The 13200-nt window shown below is 42.3% G+C and overlaps 1 protein-coding gene across 3 annotated transcripts in view; it reads right to left on the bottom strand.

The window, feature by feature from the left end:
- Positions 1–13200, bottom strand: part of PLEKHG1 (pleckstrin homology and RhoGEF domain containing G1) — a gene marked incomplete at its 5' end in the record, with an annotated part of 144859 nt that overhangs the window by 32729 nt on the left and 98930 nt on the right. For 2 of the 3 annotated variants that reach the window (XM_080941566.1, XM_080941564.1), the window contains one exon: positions 5220–5289. The exons of the other annotated variant lie outside the window; for it this stretch is intronic. In XM_080941566.1, the coding sequence (XP_080797692.1) occupies positions 5220–5289 (70 nt within the window). The remainder of the gene's footprint in view (positions 1–5219; positions 5290–13200) is intronic. 3 annotated transcript variants of the gene reach the window in all.

Genomic DNA, 13200 nt, shown 5'->3' with positions numbered 1-13200 from the left:
ATGAGCCCCAAGAGCACAGACAACAAAACCATTCAAAAACGGCGTAAGAAATAGCAACCCGGCTTTTATTGTTCCAGTTGTATCGATCTAACCCTTGAGCCGTGCCCACTAATCTTTACCAGAATCCATATAACTTGAAATCACTTAAGTCCAATAAACACTTGCTAGGTCTCAGTGAATCTGACGACAACCAGGAAGAGGATAAAAATAAAGTTTCTGCCCCAAGGTGCTTAAGGTCATATCGTGAGTGTGTATGCATCAGGAAAATATAAGTAGGTTATAGTTAAACATCACACAGTATGAATGTGTTGGAATATGTATGGGAGATCAGAGGGCTGCTGAATACGCTTAAGCCCTGCATACGTAGCTCTCCATGACAATAGAATCTTCTCTGTTAAACTCAAGTAGGACTAAGTAAAACAATATATATATATATTTAAATTTATTGTGGAAATTATTTTAAACACATATAGAGTTATTATCTTAAGCACATATAAAATTGGAGAGGATGGTAGGGTAACTGTTCAGGTAGTCACTGTCCAACTGATAATCATTACTTTAAGACTCATTTCCTACCTGTTCCCCTTGCCCCTGCCACCAATACCCTGAAGCAAATTCTAGACAACCTATCACTGCCACTTATAAATATTTTGCTACATGTCTCTAAGCATTTTTTAAAGATTTATTTTTTATGTGTATGGGTGTTTTGTCAGCAAGATGTCTATGAACTACAAGTGAGCATGGTTCCTTGGGGCCCAGAAGTAGGCTTTTCCATCCCTTGGGACAATATTTACAGATGTTTGTGAGGCAGTCGGCTGGAAGAGCAGCCAGTGCTCTTAACCCCTGAGGCATCTCTCTATGGCCCTATCACTAAGCATTAGGAGTCAGGGTAACACGTGGATAAAGGTGACCAGATTCTGGACTTCAGGGTTTAATTTGTCTGGAGCGTTTCAGCTTTTTCATTTCCTTTCTCCTGGCAGTTTCACTTCTCATGGGCACCAACCTCAGTCCTTACTTACATTATCCCACAGGACACTCTATACTTTTCATAGGACAGGAACAGGAATGTCACCATAACTATGTGTTGGCTGTATTTTGGCCACCACACACCTTCTAAATCAATTAGAATATCATTGCATGGCTGCCTACCAACTGTATGAATACCTTTTTGTGTCTGTTTTATGCTCTCCTGGTATACAGAGCCTGTCTTTTTCAAAGCTGTAGTCTGGGCTTTTGAGTTATACAGATGAAGAAGCAGTTTTTAAAGTAAATACATATTTGGAGGAGTTAACTCATTCTGTTCCATCCCTGAACTGATCCTCCAGGAATCTCAGCCTCACTATGTACTGGTTGGTTTTATGTGTCAACTTGACACAAGCTGGAGTTATCACAGAGAAAGGAGCCTCCCTTGAGGAAATGCCTCCATGAGATCCAGCTGTAAGGCATTTTCTCAACTAGTGATCAAGGTGGGAGGGCCCCGCCCCTGCCCATTGTGGGTGGTGCCATCCCTGGCCCAGCTCATTGTGGGTGGAGCCATCCCTGGGCTGGTAGACCTGGGTTCTATAAGAAAGTAAGCTGAGCAAGCCAGGGGAAGCAAGCCAGTAAGTAACATCCCTCCATGGCCTCTGCATCAGCTCCTGCTTCCTGACCTGCTTGAGTTCCAGTCCTGACTTCCTCTGGTGATGAACAGAAATGTGGAGGCATAAGCTGAATAAACCCTTTCCTCCCCAACTTGCTGATGTTTTGTGCAGGAATAGAAACCTGACTAAGACAGTACCACATCCATTTCCTTTCTCCTATGTCTTAACCTTATCTGTTACTCTGGTTTTAAACACAGACATCCCTTTTTCAGATAAGCAAATCACACTGTAGGAGGGAACTTGAGTGGACTCCACTGAAAGGCTTGGGAAAAAGAGATTTCTGGATGGAGCACCCGAGTTTTCGATTAGTTGGTTGCAAGCATTTCTAACATCTCCTGTGATGCTGGTGTTGTAGGTATGGAGACCATGCTTTGAGAAGCTTCTGCTCTGCATACATAATTACCCCTCCCCCAGCAGTCTCTGGAGGTGTTCCTTAGGGACTTACATTACTCCGCAGTAGTTCATTATTTGGTTGAATATCCGCAAGATTATTCAAGCAACTTTTTGTTTGGGTTGTCTCTAGTCTTTGGAGGATCGGTTATTACTACCAATCATATCAGACTGACTGCAATTTTGTCAGTTTATTCTATGGGCAGCTTTCTGGATGTAGGATTGGTTGATGACTGGGTAAATTCCAGTTTCTAAAAACTAGATTTGGACAGATTCCTCTTCGTAGCTTCTGGCCCAATTTGAATTTGTTTTCTTATAGCCCAGACAGCATTTTAAACCCAGCACATTTTCCAGTATAATACTTTACGAATCCTAAATCAGCTGTCAACTTCTGAGCATTGGAAAAATATAAATAACTTGATTTTTTTTTTTTTTTTTTTTTTTTTTTTTTTTTTTGCTTTATAGATACTATGGCCCTACAGACAGACAAGCACCTGTATCACTGTGTCCTCTAGCTGGCTTCTCCACATTGAGTGTGGTGGTCTAAATGCGCTTGGCCCAGGAAATGGCACTATTAGGAGGTATGACCTTGCTGGAGTAGGTATGGCTTTGTTGGAGGAAGTGTGTCTGTCACTTTGAGACCCTCCTCCTGGTTGCCTGGAAGACAGCCTTTTCTTCTGACTGCCCTTGGAGAAAGATATTGGCTCCTCTAGCACCATGTCTGCCTGCATGCTGAAATGCTTCCTTTCATGATGTCAATGGACTGAACCTCAGAATCTGAAAGCTAGGTCTTTATAAGAGTTGCTTTGGTCATGGTATCTCTTTACAGCAATGGAAACCCTAAGACATTAAGTTAGATATTTATTGACTGTGCAGGACATCCCTGGCTAAGGGATAAGAAAAGCAAAGAGCTTTGCCCCGGTCCTTCAGCAAGTGCACAGCAGACAGGAGCTTTCCAGTGGCCCTCAGTGACTCAGAGTTTCTGGTCTTTTTTCACTCTTAGAGGAATATCCAGCTACCTTTCCTTACACTTTGAGACATTTAGAATCACAGGACATGCCACATTGAAAACAACAACCTTCATGAAGATACATTACATATATTCATATAGTCAACCTACACATATTAGTCCCTAATAAGGCTGTAGGGCTTTTCAGTTTTGTCACAAGTGACTCCGCTCCTGTTCTAGAGATTCTCCATCAGTAGCATATTCTTAACAGAGGAGTCAATGCAGGTTTGAGCTTAGATGTCCAAGCATCAGCACACCTTACAAACAACGGTTTTACTAAAACAACAACCTTAATATCAACAACAAGCCAATAGCCCCTAGGCCTGTTAATGCTTAAATGTCATTAGTCACTGTATAATGCTGGCCCAAATCCTTTTAAAGATGCAGTTATAGAAATATATTATACAAATTAGAAAAAAGCAGATACTGCTTTCTAGTTACTCAGCCTTTTCAGATTCTAATTAGAGAGGATGCAGAAACAGGGAATTATGCAAAAACCCAAGCTGTAAGGTCCAGGGTTGCCAAACAGAGCACACAAGACACCCAACAGCTGCTGAACGGGTGACAGAAAAAGATGTCTGTGGGATTTCAGTGCATTTCTGCCACAAATCTCTCTCTCCCTTACAGTCTTTGACTTCAAGGATGGTTTCATGGACACAGTACATAGGTAACACCTGGGGAATGTGACAAGGACTTGCCATGTTTTCAACACTAGCAACTTCTTGATGATAATTCCGAAGTGTGTTGAGTGTGTGTGTGGTCTGTGTACACACATGTATTTATGGGTAGTGAGTGTTTGCTGCATTTTTCTGTGTATATGTGTTCATTCCCCTCAGCGATGAAGGAAGGGAAGCCCTCATGGGAGGTGGTGACTCGGCACTGGGTGAGAAGAGGCTAAGGGGAAGCCAGAAGCCATTCAATCTGCATGCTGCCCAGAGTAAGCCTTACTGATGGTCCAATGAGGGATGAGCATGAGGGTGGCTAAAAAGGCAATCCGAGGACAGCCTCATGCCTTGCAAGATGCTTCCAGAACCCTAACTATAGATCAGTATCCATGGGGCGTCAGGCCCAGTAATGCATGCTTCGTTCTGTTCCTCAAGCCATCTGGAAGCAGTCAGTAAGACGAAACGGTGCTTTCTTTCTTTGGTTAGGGACTTCCTTAGCTTACCCGTACCATAAAGGTAACCCAGGTCAAAGATGGCTTTCCGCGTAGGAGCCCCGGCGATTCAAATAACAGCAAAAATCAACTGCCAGCCTTACCTCTTTTGCTAATGACCTCTCAATTAAAGCAATTTTCCATTCCTCACAGAGCAGAGCATCTGGTGGCAGTTCAGCAAAACGTAACCTCATCTAAATGTCAGGGTGCTGAGTGAGAAGCCGGCAGCGCAGAGCCGGGCACCCCCTCCCGACTCCCGCTCCCACGTGAAAGGGCCGAGTGCTGAAGTCGGTCTTCTAATTAAACTTGGCAATATTACAATGAATAAAATAAAATTTGGGAGTTGGCAGGGAGGCACATAAACAAACTTTTATGTGAATAATTAAGCCTGAGTTAAGCGAACACTGGAGCCTCTTTAATCAGCTTTGTGATTACAGTCAGTGGTAAAACCTGAAAGTTTTCTGAAATGTCAGTGTTGCGCATGTACCGTCCGTGGTGCGCATGTGCAGTAGTTATTTTAACATTAAAAAAAAAAAAAGCTCAGCCTCTTTGTTTCTACACCATTTTTCTTGTTTACATTTTCTTTGTCTTTTAAAAATTCCTAGCCTATAAGAGATATATGCTGGTACCACACATAGAACATGTAGTTTCTTGTGATTTTTTTTTTTTTGAATGGATGTTCTAGACGTACGTTTAGATGTTTAGAGGTGTGTTATATGGATATTTTTTCCTTTACATTCTCTAGTCTGGATTCTTCCTCTCAAACTTTAAGTCTTTCCAAGGAAGAATGAATAACATTATCTAACTACTATACATAATCTGGAGCTAATATCCCTCTTTCTCTATAACTGTGTGTGTGTGTGTGTGTGTGTGTGTGTGTGTGTAAAAACAAAACCAAAAAAGTGCACAGTTAGTTGGCTAGCTTAATTCAGTGTTGAATAATCATTTATTCTTACTTTACAATAAAAACAAATTGCAGTCTGTCTTCCTTGGTTGGCCCGGAAAGATGAATTTTTCTGCTTACCTTGGACACGAAGCATTCTGCTATGGCCACAGGATCATTTTCACAGTTTTCCAGCTCTTGAAGAAGTTCACTGATAAGACAAAACACACAGCAAGGAAGTATTAGATTGTAATCTTTAGGACATTTTACGGAGCTTAAAATTTACCTTTTCAACAGCATTTACAAGGAATCAATCAGGCAATAGGGTCACAGGTCTACTGCCGCTGTGTTTAAAGCTTAGGTAAGAGTTTTCAAGGTCATGGGTGGAACAGGAGTTTAGAAACAGAGTGGACCAGTAGTTATCCCACCAGAGAGAAGGCCTACATAGGAGTTAAGTATCTTGGACATCTGTCATCAGCTGTCAAAATGTCCACACACACCCAGCCATCGAAGATGTGCCTAGGTACCCATGTAGTCCAAGGCACACAGCCACCAGCCACCCCCACCCACAAGCAAAGTGGGCTATGTCTCAATGAATTACTAATGCATTTGAAAAGCAAGATGCTCTAATCGCACTAACAAAATGATCAACCGAGGAAGTGTTCCTAGGAGAGACTGTTCAAAGGACAGATACACCAGGAGAGGAGCCATCTCTGCTCAAAGGTAAACTCATCTCTGCTCAGAAGTTCCGGTGGCAGGAGACTGTTGCATCACATGGCTATCTCCCAGTGATGCACAAAATCCTGAAAGTGGAGCTGTGTGTTCACTAGATATTCTTGGCTAAGCGACACATTTCCAAGTCACATTCCTTACACACTATAACAACATGTAGCTTAATGTCAGTCAGGTGCTTCTTTTTAAATGTTATATATTTAAGAAAAAAAAAAAGATCAACAGTTGTACAGGAATTAGAGTAAAATAATTCCTTGCCCTGTGCTTTGAATTCTCCATGGCCTTCACTGAGAAGAATTTACAGTTCCCAAGCATGCTGATGATAGGTTGTCTTTTTTCCAGTTTTAGTTTTCTTTCATTTTATTAAAACTCCCACCCATAATCTTCTTAATCAGATGCATTTTGCAATCTCACTAGACTGAATGTCCAAACTTACATCATTAAGACAACAAGAATACTACAGAAATGAAGTTCCTAGTTGAGCATTAGCCTGTATCATGGTTCCTTTTCCTTTCTTGTAGAACCATCATTTCTCTGGAGGTAAAATAATCTCTCCCAGGATTGATGACTTGGTTTTTATAATGTTAGGTATGACATCAATAAAATCATTTACCTCTATGCAAATGAATGGGGGAAAAACATGGTTGAAAAAAAGGGAGACCTATTATCTCTTCATACAGCTCTATACCTATGTCATCTGAAAAGAAAAATATGTCACAAAAACTTTCTCATTCCACATGTCTCCTTGTACACCCTGCTGATTCACTGCTAAACTGTGTGTGAGGATGATAAATCTCAGCTTAGGACATGCAAACATTTTCTCTGGGGGTAATACTGTTGCTGGGGGCCTTCAGTCCTGGAGCTTTTCTGTCAACATGGTCCATTCTTCCACTGTGTCACAGTTCTGCAACTCTACTGGTGACCCATCACCCTGGTTTGCCTCCTGTGCTGGGTTGTCTTACTTCCTACCATTTCCCACAGACGCTCTCCTTTTAGAGAAGGCAGTTTCTGGAAGCTTCCTAAGTGAGGGTGGCCAGATGTTCCGAGTCTTCCTCCTCAGTAAATGTCCTCCTTTCAACTGGCCTGAAGATGACATGGGACACAAGACTCTTGCTTGAAGTGAATTTCTTTGGCTGTTCACCAATGAATTAAAATACTGTTGTTGATAATTTAGCACCACTTTTCTCCCCAATTGTTCCTCTATGGGATCCCTTATTTTTCCGTAAGGGAATTCCGAGGCTCCATGTAGGTCAGCTTTGTGTCTGGTCTCTGATTGTACACAGCCAATGTGGATTTGATCTTGAGCGTTAGCTCTTCAGGACACACATAGGACACCAACCTATAAAGATGCCGTTTTCCATCCCATATCCTCTTCAGAGTACAGTGGGCTTTGCCAGAGGCTGTGGGACTCGGCTCGCCTCACAGAAAGCAGGAGCAGACACGGGGATGCCGATGGTGTTAAATAGCAAGAATTTCAAAAATATAAAACAGTTCCCCACACGAAACCACAAAGCGTAGTCGTACAATCATTTGCCAGAATGTGTGGGTTTGTGATTATTATTACAATATAAATTGATATGTTAGTCATTTCTGAGCTTTGGTTTCCAGCATGATAAATCAAAGTATAATAAAAGGCAGGCAAACATGCTTATGGGTTCTAACCACCTACAGGAATGCAAGGGATCCTGGGACTGAAGGTCAAAGCCTCCTGTTTTGGAATCAGGTATTTGATGCATCTCTCCCTCTGCCGGTGGCTGGCAGAGGTCCTGTTACTTACATTTTAGATCTGCTGGTCTGATCTTCTGGTTTTTCTCATTTTCTCCTTTTCTTTTTCTCAACTTGTTGCTGGTTGTCTGTTCCAAGGATATCTTAACTTCATTTCTCATCTACTGACATTTCTTCTTTTTTTTTTTTTTTTAATTTTTATTTCCACTACTATACTCAAGTTTGGAGCGTTCAGGGTTGTCTTTGTTTGAACCTGCGGTTTGGATGCTTCTTTATGCTTCTGTTCTTATTTCTCAAGCATAGAATGTTCTGTTAGGCGGTACAAGGATACGATGGCGGTGGTGATGCTGCTGATGGTGGTGCTGCTGATGGCAGTGGTGATGCTGCTGATGGTGGTGCTGCTGATGGCAGTGGTGATGCTGCCAATGGTGGTGCTGATGGTGGTGCTGCTGATGGCAGTGGTGATGCTGCCAATGGTGGTGCTGCTGATGGCAGTGGTGATGCTGCCAATGGTGGTGCTGATGGTGGTGCTGCTGATGGCAGTGGTGATGCTGCCAATGGTGGTGCTGATGCTGATGCTGCTGATGGCAGTGGTGATGCTGCCAATGGTGGTGCTGATGCTGATGCTGCTGATGGTGATGCTTTCTGGCTGTTCTTTGTCTTGTGCTGAGCTCTTATCCCTCTGCATGATGACTTTTGGCTTCTGTTATCCTTCCAATAGTTTTCCTAAAAACCTCTAGGAATCTTTACTTGTCCTGGATAGTTTTAATGCAACTTGACAGGAGCTAATGTCATCTGAGGGAATGAGAAAATGCTTCCACAAGGCAACCTTGTTGGGCATTTTCTTAATTATTGATTGATGGGTCAGGGCCCCACTGTGGGTGGGGCCGTTCCAGGGCTGGTGGTTCTGGGTTCTACGAGAAAGCAGGCTGAGCAAGCCACGATGAACGAACCTGTAAATAGCACCCCTCCACTGTATGGAGACCTCTGCTCTGGCTTCTGTCTTCAGGACCCCACCTGGTTTGAGCTCCTGCTTTGGCTTTTCTCAGTAGACAGTGACTCAGGTTATGTAAGCATAAAAAAAACAAAAAACAAAACCCAAAAACAAAAGAGGTCCCTGTCCCCCCAAGTTGCTTTTAGTTACAGTGTTTTATTAGAGCAGTAGAGACACCATGATGATAATCTCCGTGCAAAGATGGCGCTTATCACATAATGACCCTTACTCTCAGGTAGGGGTATTCAAATATTTTATGTGGCATGACCTATTTGTACTCTGAAATATCCTTAAAATGGATTGTATATATGTATATATAAACACATATATACTAGAAATTAAAACTGATTACAATCAACGTACACAAAAGATGACTGTTAATATAAATATCCCTTCATGACAGTTTCTAAAAAATAGAGGAGCATGTCTCACGTTTTCTGTCGTTTCTCACATCTAACTCCAGCTGGGTTCTCTTACCTACTTCTGAATTCAACCTGCTGTGGCCTATCAGAGTGAAATCTACTGAAAACAAATCAGCCACAAAAACACATCATTAGGAGACGGTGTGTGTGTGTGTGTGTGTGTGTGTGTGTGCGCGCGCGCGCGCGCGTGTGCATGTGCATGCACATAGTTTAATGGCTTCTTCAGACCAGGGTGACTATACTTTGACATTCCCCTGAAAATGGGTGGTGGATTTTTACAAGTCCACTGGTGAATCATCCTGTTACTTCCAAATCCACTAATAGTCCCAATTCCAAACGCTTCCTCCAGTATTCTTATTAAAACATCTCCTTTGCAAGATTATTTTGTACTTTGGCAGGTGTCATTCAGATATTTGTGTTGTTATTTATAGCAAGGTGGGTGTAATTGAGTGAGAATCAGCTGAAAACCAACTACTGCACTCTGAGTACTGAGCGGGATTGAGAAAAGGCAAGAGACAAAGAGGAGCTGAGGACAAGGCCACTGGGGTTTGTGTTCTTATTTACTGAAGGGAAGACTGTTCGTAAGGTTTACATCCAGGTCTAACAATATCAATCTTCTCGCTGGGGTGATAAGAATTTTGAGAGGCTTCCAGAACACTCTATCACAGCTTAGTTGAGATATTTCTTCGCTATACACACTCCTCACATTCTAAATTCTGCTCTCAGAGCATTCCCTCTAAGCACTGATTTTATTTTCAGAGTGGGCTTACTGGAGGAAGAAGTGATTGGGGTACCCATCCTGGCTGTAGGCAGGCCTCACCTATAGATAAATGAGGGGCATTCACTTCTTGAGACCAACAGAGCTGGGAGGGAGCATAGGTCCCCAGTGGTCCCAAGCAAGTTTCACAGAGAGGAAGTCACTGGCTGCAAAGAGGGAGCTGCTTATCCTAGGTTACACCCATCATAACTAATGGCAAAGCTGTGGACCGAAGGAAGGTTCCCGAACCTCTCCTCTGTGTTCCATTAGAAACACGGCTACTGAAGAAGGCATTTCCTCGCCAAACTTAAAGCAGCTAAGTATGAGACTGTGTGCCCCGGAGTTTTCAAAGACCCACCTGGGAGACTGTCTTTGTGTTATCTGGCAACTTAACTTCCATAGCCTTTTATTAGATAACATAAACACAAGGCAAATGAGAGGGGTTCTTTCTCTCATGTTTTTCATGGGTGCTAGTAGCCAAACAAATTGTGTACCTGCTGTTCTACAATGGCTGAGAGACGTCCCTGTCTGGCGGGACAAGAAGCACTGAGGTAAAGAAGACAAAGCAAAAGTCCTACTTGTGATTCAGGCACCTATGCTCTGATCTTAGGTGATCAATGTTAATAAAATGGTCAATACCACCCGGTACCGTGTCATCTGAAGTCAATAAAGAAGAGAAACTGAGGCAGGAGAGACTTGGTGGAGGGTTTGGGGGAGGGCTCGTAAAGTTTGTTCCCTGATGAAGGTGATTGATATTTGAGGGTATGTAGAGTCTTGGGAGGAATCGTTTGAGAAATGAGACCCCAAAGTTAAAGACAGAATGAGTTTGGTATAGTCTTGTGTAAGATGCAGGAAGGAAGCGCTGCTATGACTGGGGGTTGCTGAACACTGAAGATGTGAGGATTCAGGAAGACTGGTAACTGAGAGGAAGGAAAGAAAGACTGTGGGATACAGTGTGTGCACGTGTGTGTCTTAGTGCAGTGGGACCCATCACCAGGCACAGGACTGGTCACCTAGAATTGCAGTCTACTGGGCCAGTGACCACAGAGCTGGCCTCAGTGGTGAGGTGAGGAGTGAGACATGCAAAGGATGGATGGAGTGTCAGAGCTTTCTCCAAGTAAAATTCGGATCGCAGCCATCTTGCTTTAAGGGTCTGGGCCTATTCTCTTTACCCCGAGTAATTAATTATTCTGAATCTCTCCTCTCTTTTGAATGAGATCACGTACAGGAGAAAGTTACTATTTCCTACTTGAGCTCAGGCCTCTGAACTTGCCCTAGAGGACAAAGAGCAATAGCTTTGCTCCTTTCCTAGAGAGTGTTGATGCTTTCTCTGACCTTGGCTGTGAACCCGAGGGGAGGAACTGTGACGTCAAGGTCAGACTGCCTTAAGTCGAAGGGTCAGGGACAGGCCTCTCTTCTTCCATCTGGCATAGTCTCCAGGCAACACTTCCCTCTCCCACCACATGAGTAAGCTGTTTTAATGTGTCACTTCCTCAGAACTCATGTTCATATGGGAATGAAAAATGGCTCACAGATACATTAGGCTTTTGCAGTTAGTTTTGTTTACATACAGGGTTTCTCTGTGCAACCCTGACTGTTCTGGAACTCATGACTAGATAGATACATTAGGCTGATCAGAAGAAGCCTGTTCATAAAAGGATTCCCACCAGTGTACAAAGCTGAGAGCCACTGAGGTGGGCAGTTGAAAATGTACTAAACTGGAAATTGCCCTGCCCCCGCTCTGCTTTGTTCTATGCTCCAAATGAATCATTACATCACGTTAAAATTACATTTTAAAAACAGTATAGCTAGAGATAACTTTTAAAACATCCTTTAACTTATTTTGTGAAGATCTCACTAGGCCCTTGAACAAAATTAATTGCATGATCCTCGGCTCCTTCAGAGCATCCTGTTCTTTCCTGGAGTACATGGCTTCCTGCCCTTCTATACAAGGGTGTCGTTATCCACGTCTGAGTCATAAGACCCAGTCCTGAGCTTTGTACAATGTAAAGGCTGAACACAGCTGCACTGAGTTAAAACAAAGATCCAAGGCAACAAGGACATTTTCACTTTGAGCACTGATGACTTTAATCTGCCTAGAATCAATTCAGACATAAAAATCCAATTTGAAGGAACTGCCTGCATTTCCTAATGATTCATCCTAACAGAAAGATTCAAGTTACAGTTTAGACGACTTTTCTCTATTTCAAGAGTACTGGCTTTCCCTTCCCCTTTGGTAGGCAATATAATTTTGGGATTTTAGGGCTCAAGTGGTTTCTTTTAACTAACCTAGTTTCTGTCCATTTGGAGATGTATTCCAGACACCAAACCAGAGACTTGAATTTCAGGGATGGTGGGGAGGTTTGTACAGTCAGAGATGTGGCCACTGAAAAGTAGGCCAAAATAAAGTTCCAGTTGGATTTCATGATGAGAGATACAAACATGTAAATCTCATGATACATCAAAAAAGAAAGGAAGGGACCAAAAGAACAAAAATATTATCATTTTTGCATTTCATTAGTACAGAAACATAGAAAGCATCACAGGCATGTGGAGTTTACTCTAGTAATGATAATGAATATGATTCAAATCAGAACATTGACCCAATGAGGTTCACTCAATATGCACAGCAGAAAAGAAATATGCTATCTACTAAAGCCAAACTCTGCATTCAATAATGTTCGATACCCACAATACTTCTGAAAACTCTAAGTTTCATTACACTTAGTTTATAAGTAGAGAAACACTTCTGGTGATGTCAAAATGAAGGCAGGGACAGATACACTGTGTGAGGCAGTTGATTTAGAGCAGCTGAGTAAGAAGGGGACACAAAGGAAAAAAAAGAGCCAAACAAGGAAACAAAATATGTCACCTCACTTTCAGAACGACAGCATAGAATTCTAGAAGCATCTACAAGCCATTGTTAGGCCTCATGGGGAAGCCTGGAGCATTCTTTTGATATGGCAACATATGAAAGAAACCCAAACACCTAGCTGAGAATACATAGTTAATTAAAAGAATAGAAAAAAATTTTTTTAGTCAAAATGATGTCAGCATTTTAAGCTAGGTGGTTTCATGTAGGAGAAAAAATTGTTAAGTATTCTCACAGGACATTTTAAATGGTAGATGAGACCCAATGAGTATCTGGAATCCCAGGATGTGGGAGGTGGAGGAAGAAGAATTAGGGGTTCAAGGTCAGCCTTGGTTATATAGTGAGTTCTAGGCCAGCCTGGGTTACATAAAATTCTGTCACAAAAATAAGTAAGAAAATAAGTAACTGGTCGAAGAGGCACACGGCTGTAGATGTGATGTCTGGGTCACGTAAAGTTGTCATTCTAAACACTAGACTTACAAAGATGTCATCGGAGTACTGCATGAATATAACAAATGAGAACAAAATCACTTGATGGGGCAAAGTCAAGAGGAATTAAATCAGAGTTGAGGGGAAGCAAAGAGGACTCGCCGTCGAAGGCAGCACACGGAACCGGTACA

Source organism: Micromys minutus (assembly GCF_963924665.1).
Source record: "Micromys minutus genome assembly, chromosome: 30".
NCBI classification, from domain to species: domain Eukaryota; kingdom Metazoa; phylum Chordata; class Mammalia; order Rodentia; family Muridae; genus Micromys; species Micromys minutus.
The sequence above is the reverse complement of the archived record's forward strand: the minus strand, read 5'-3'. Positions and strand labels throughout refer to the sequence as shown.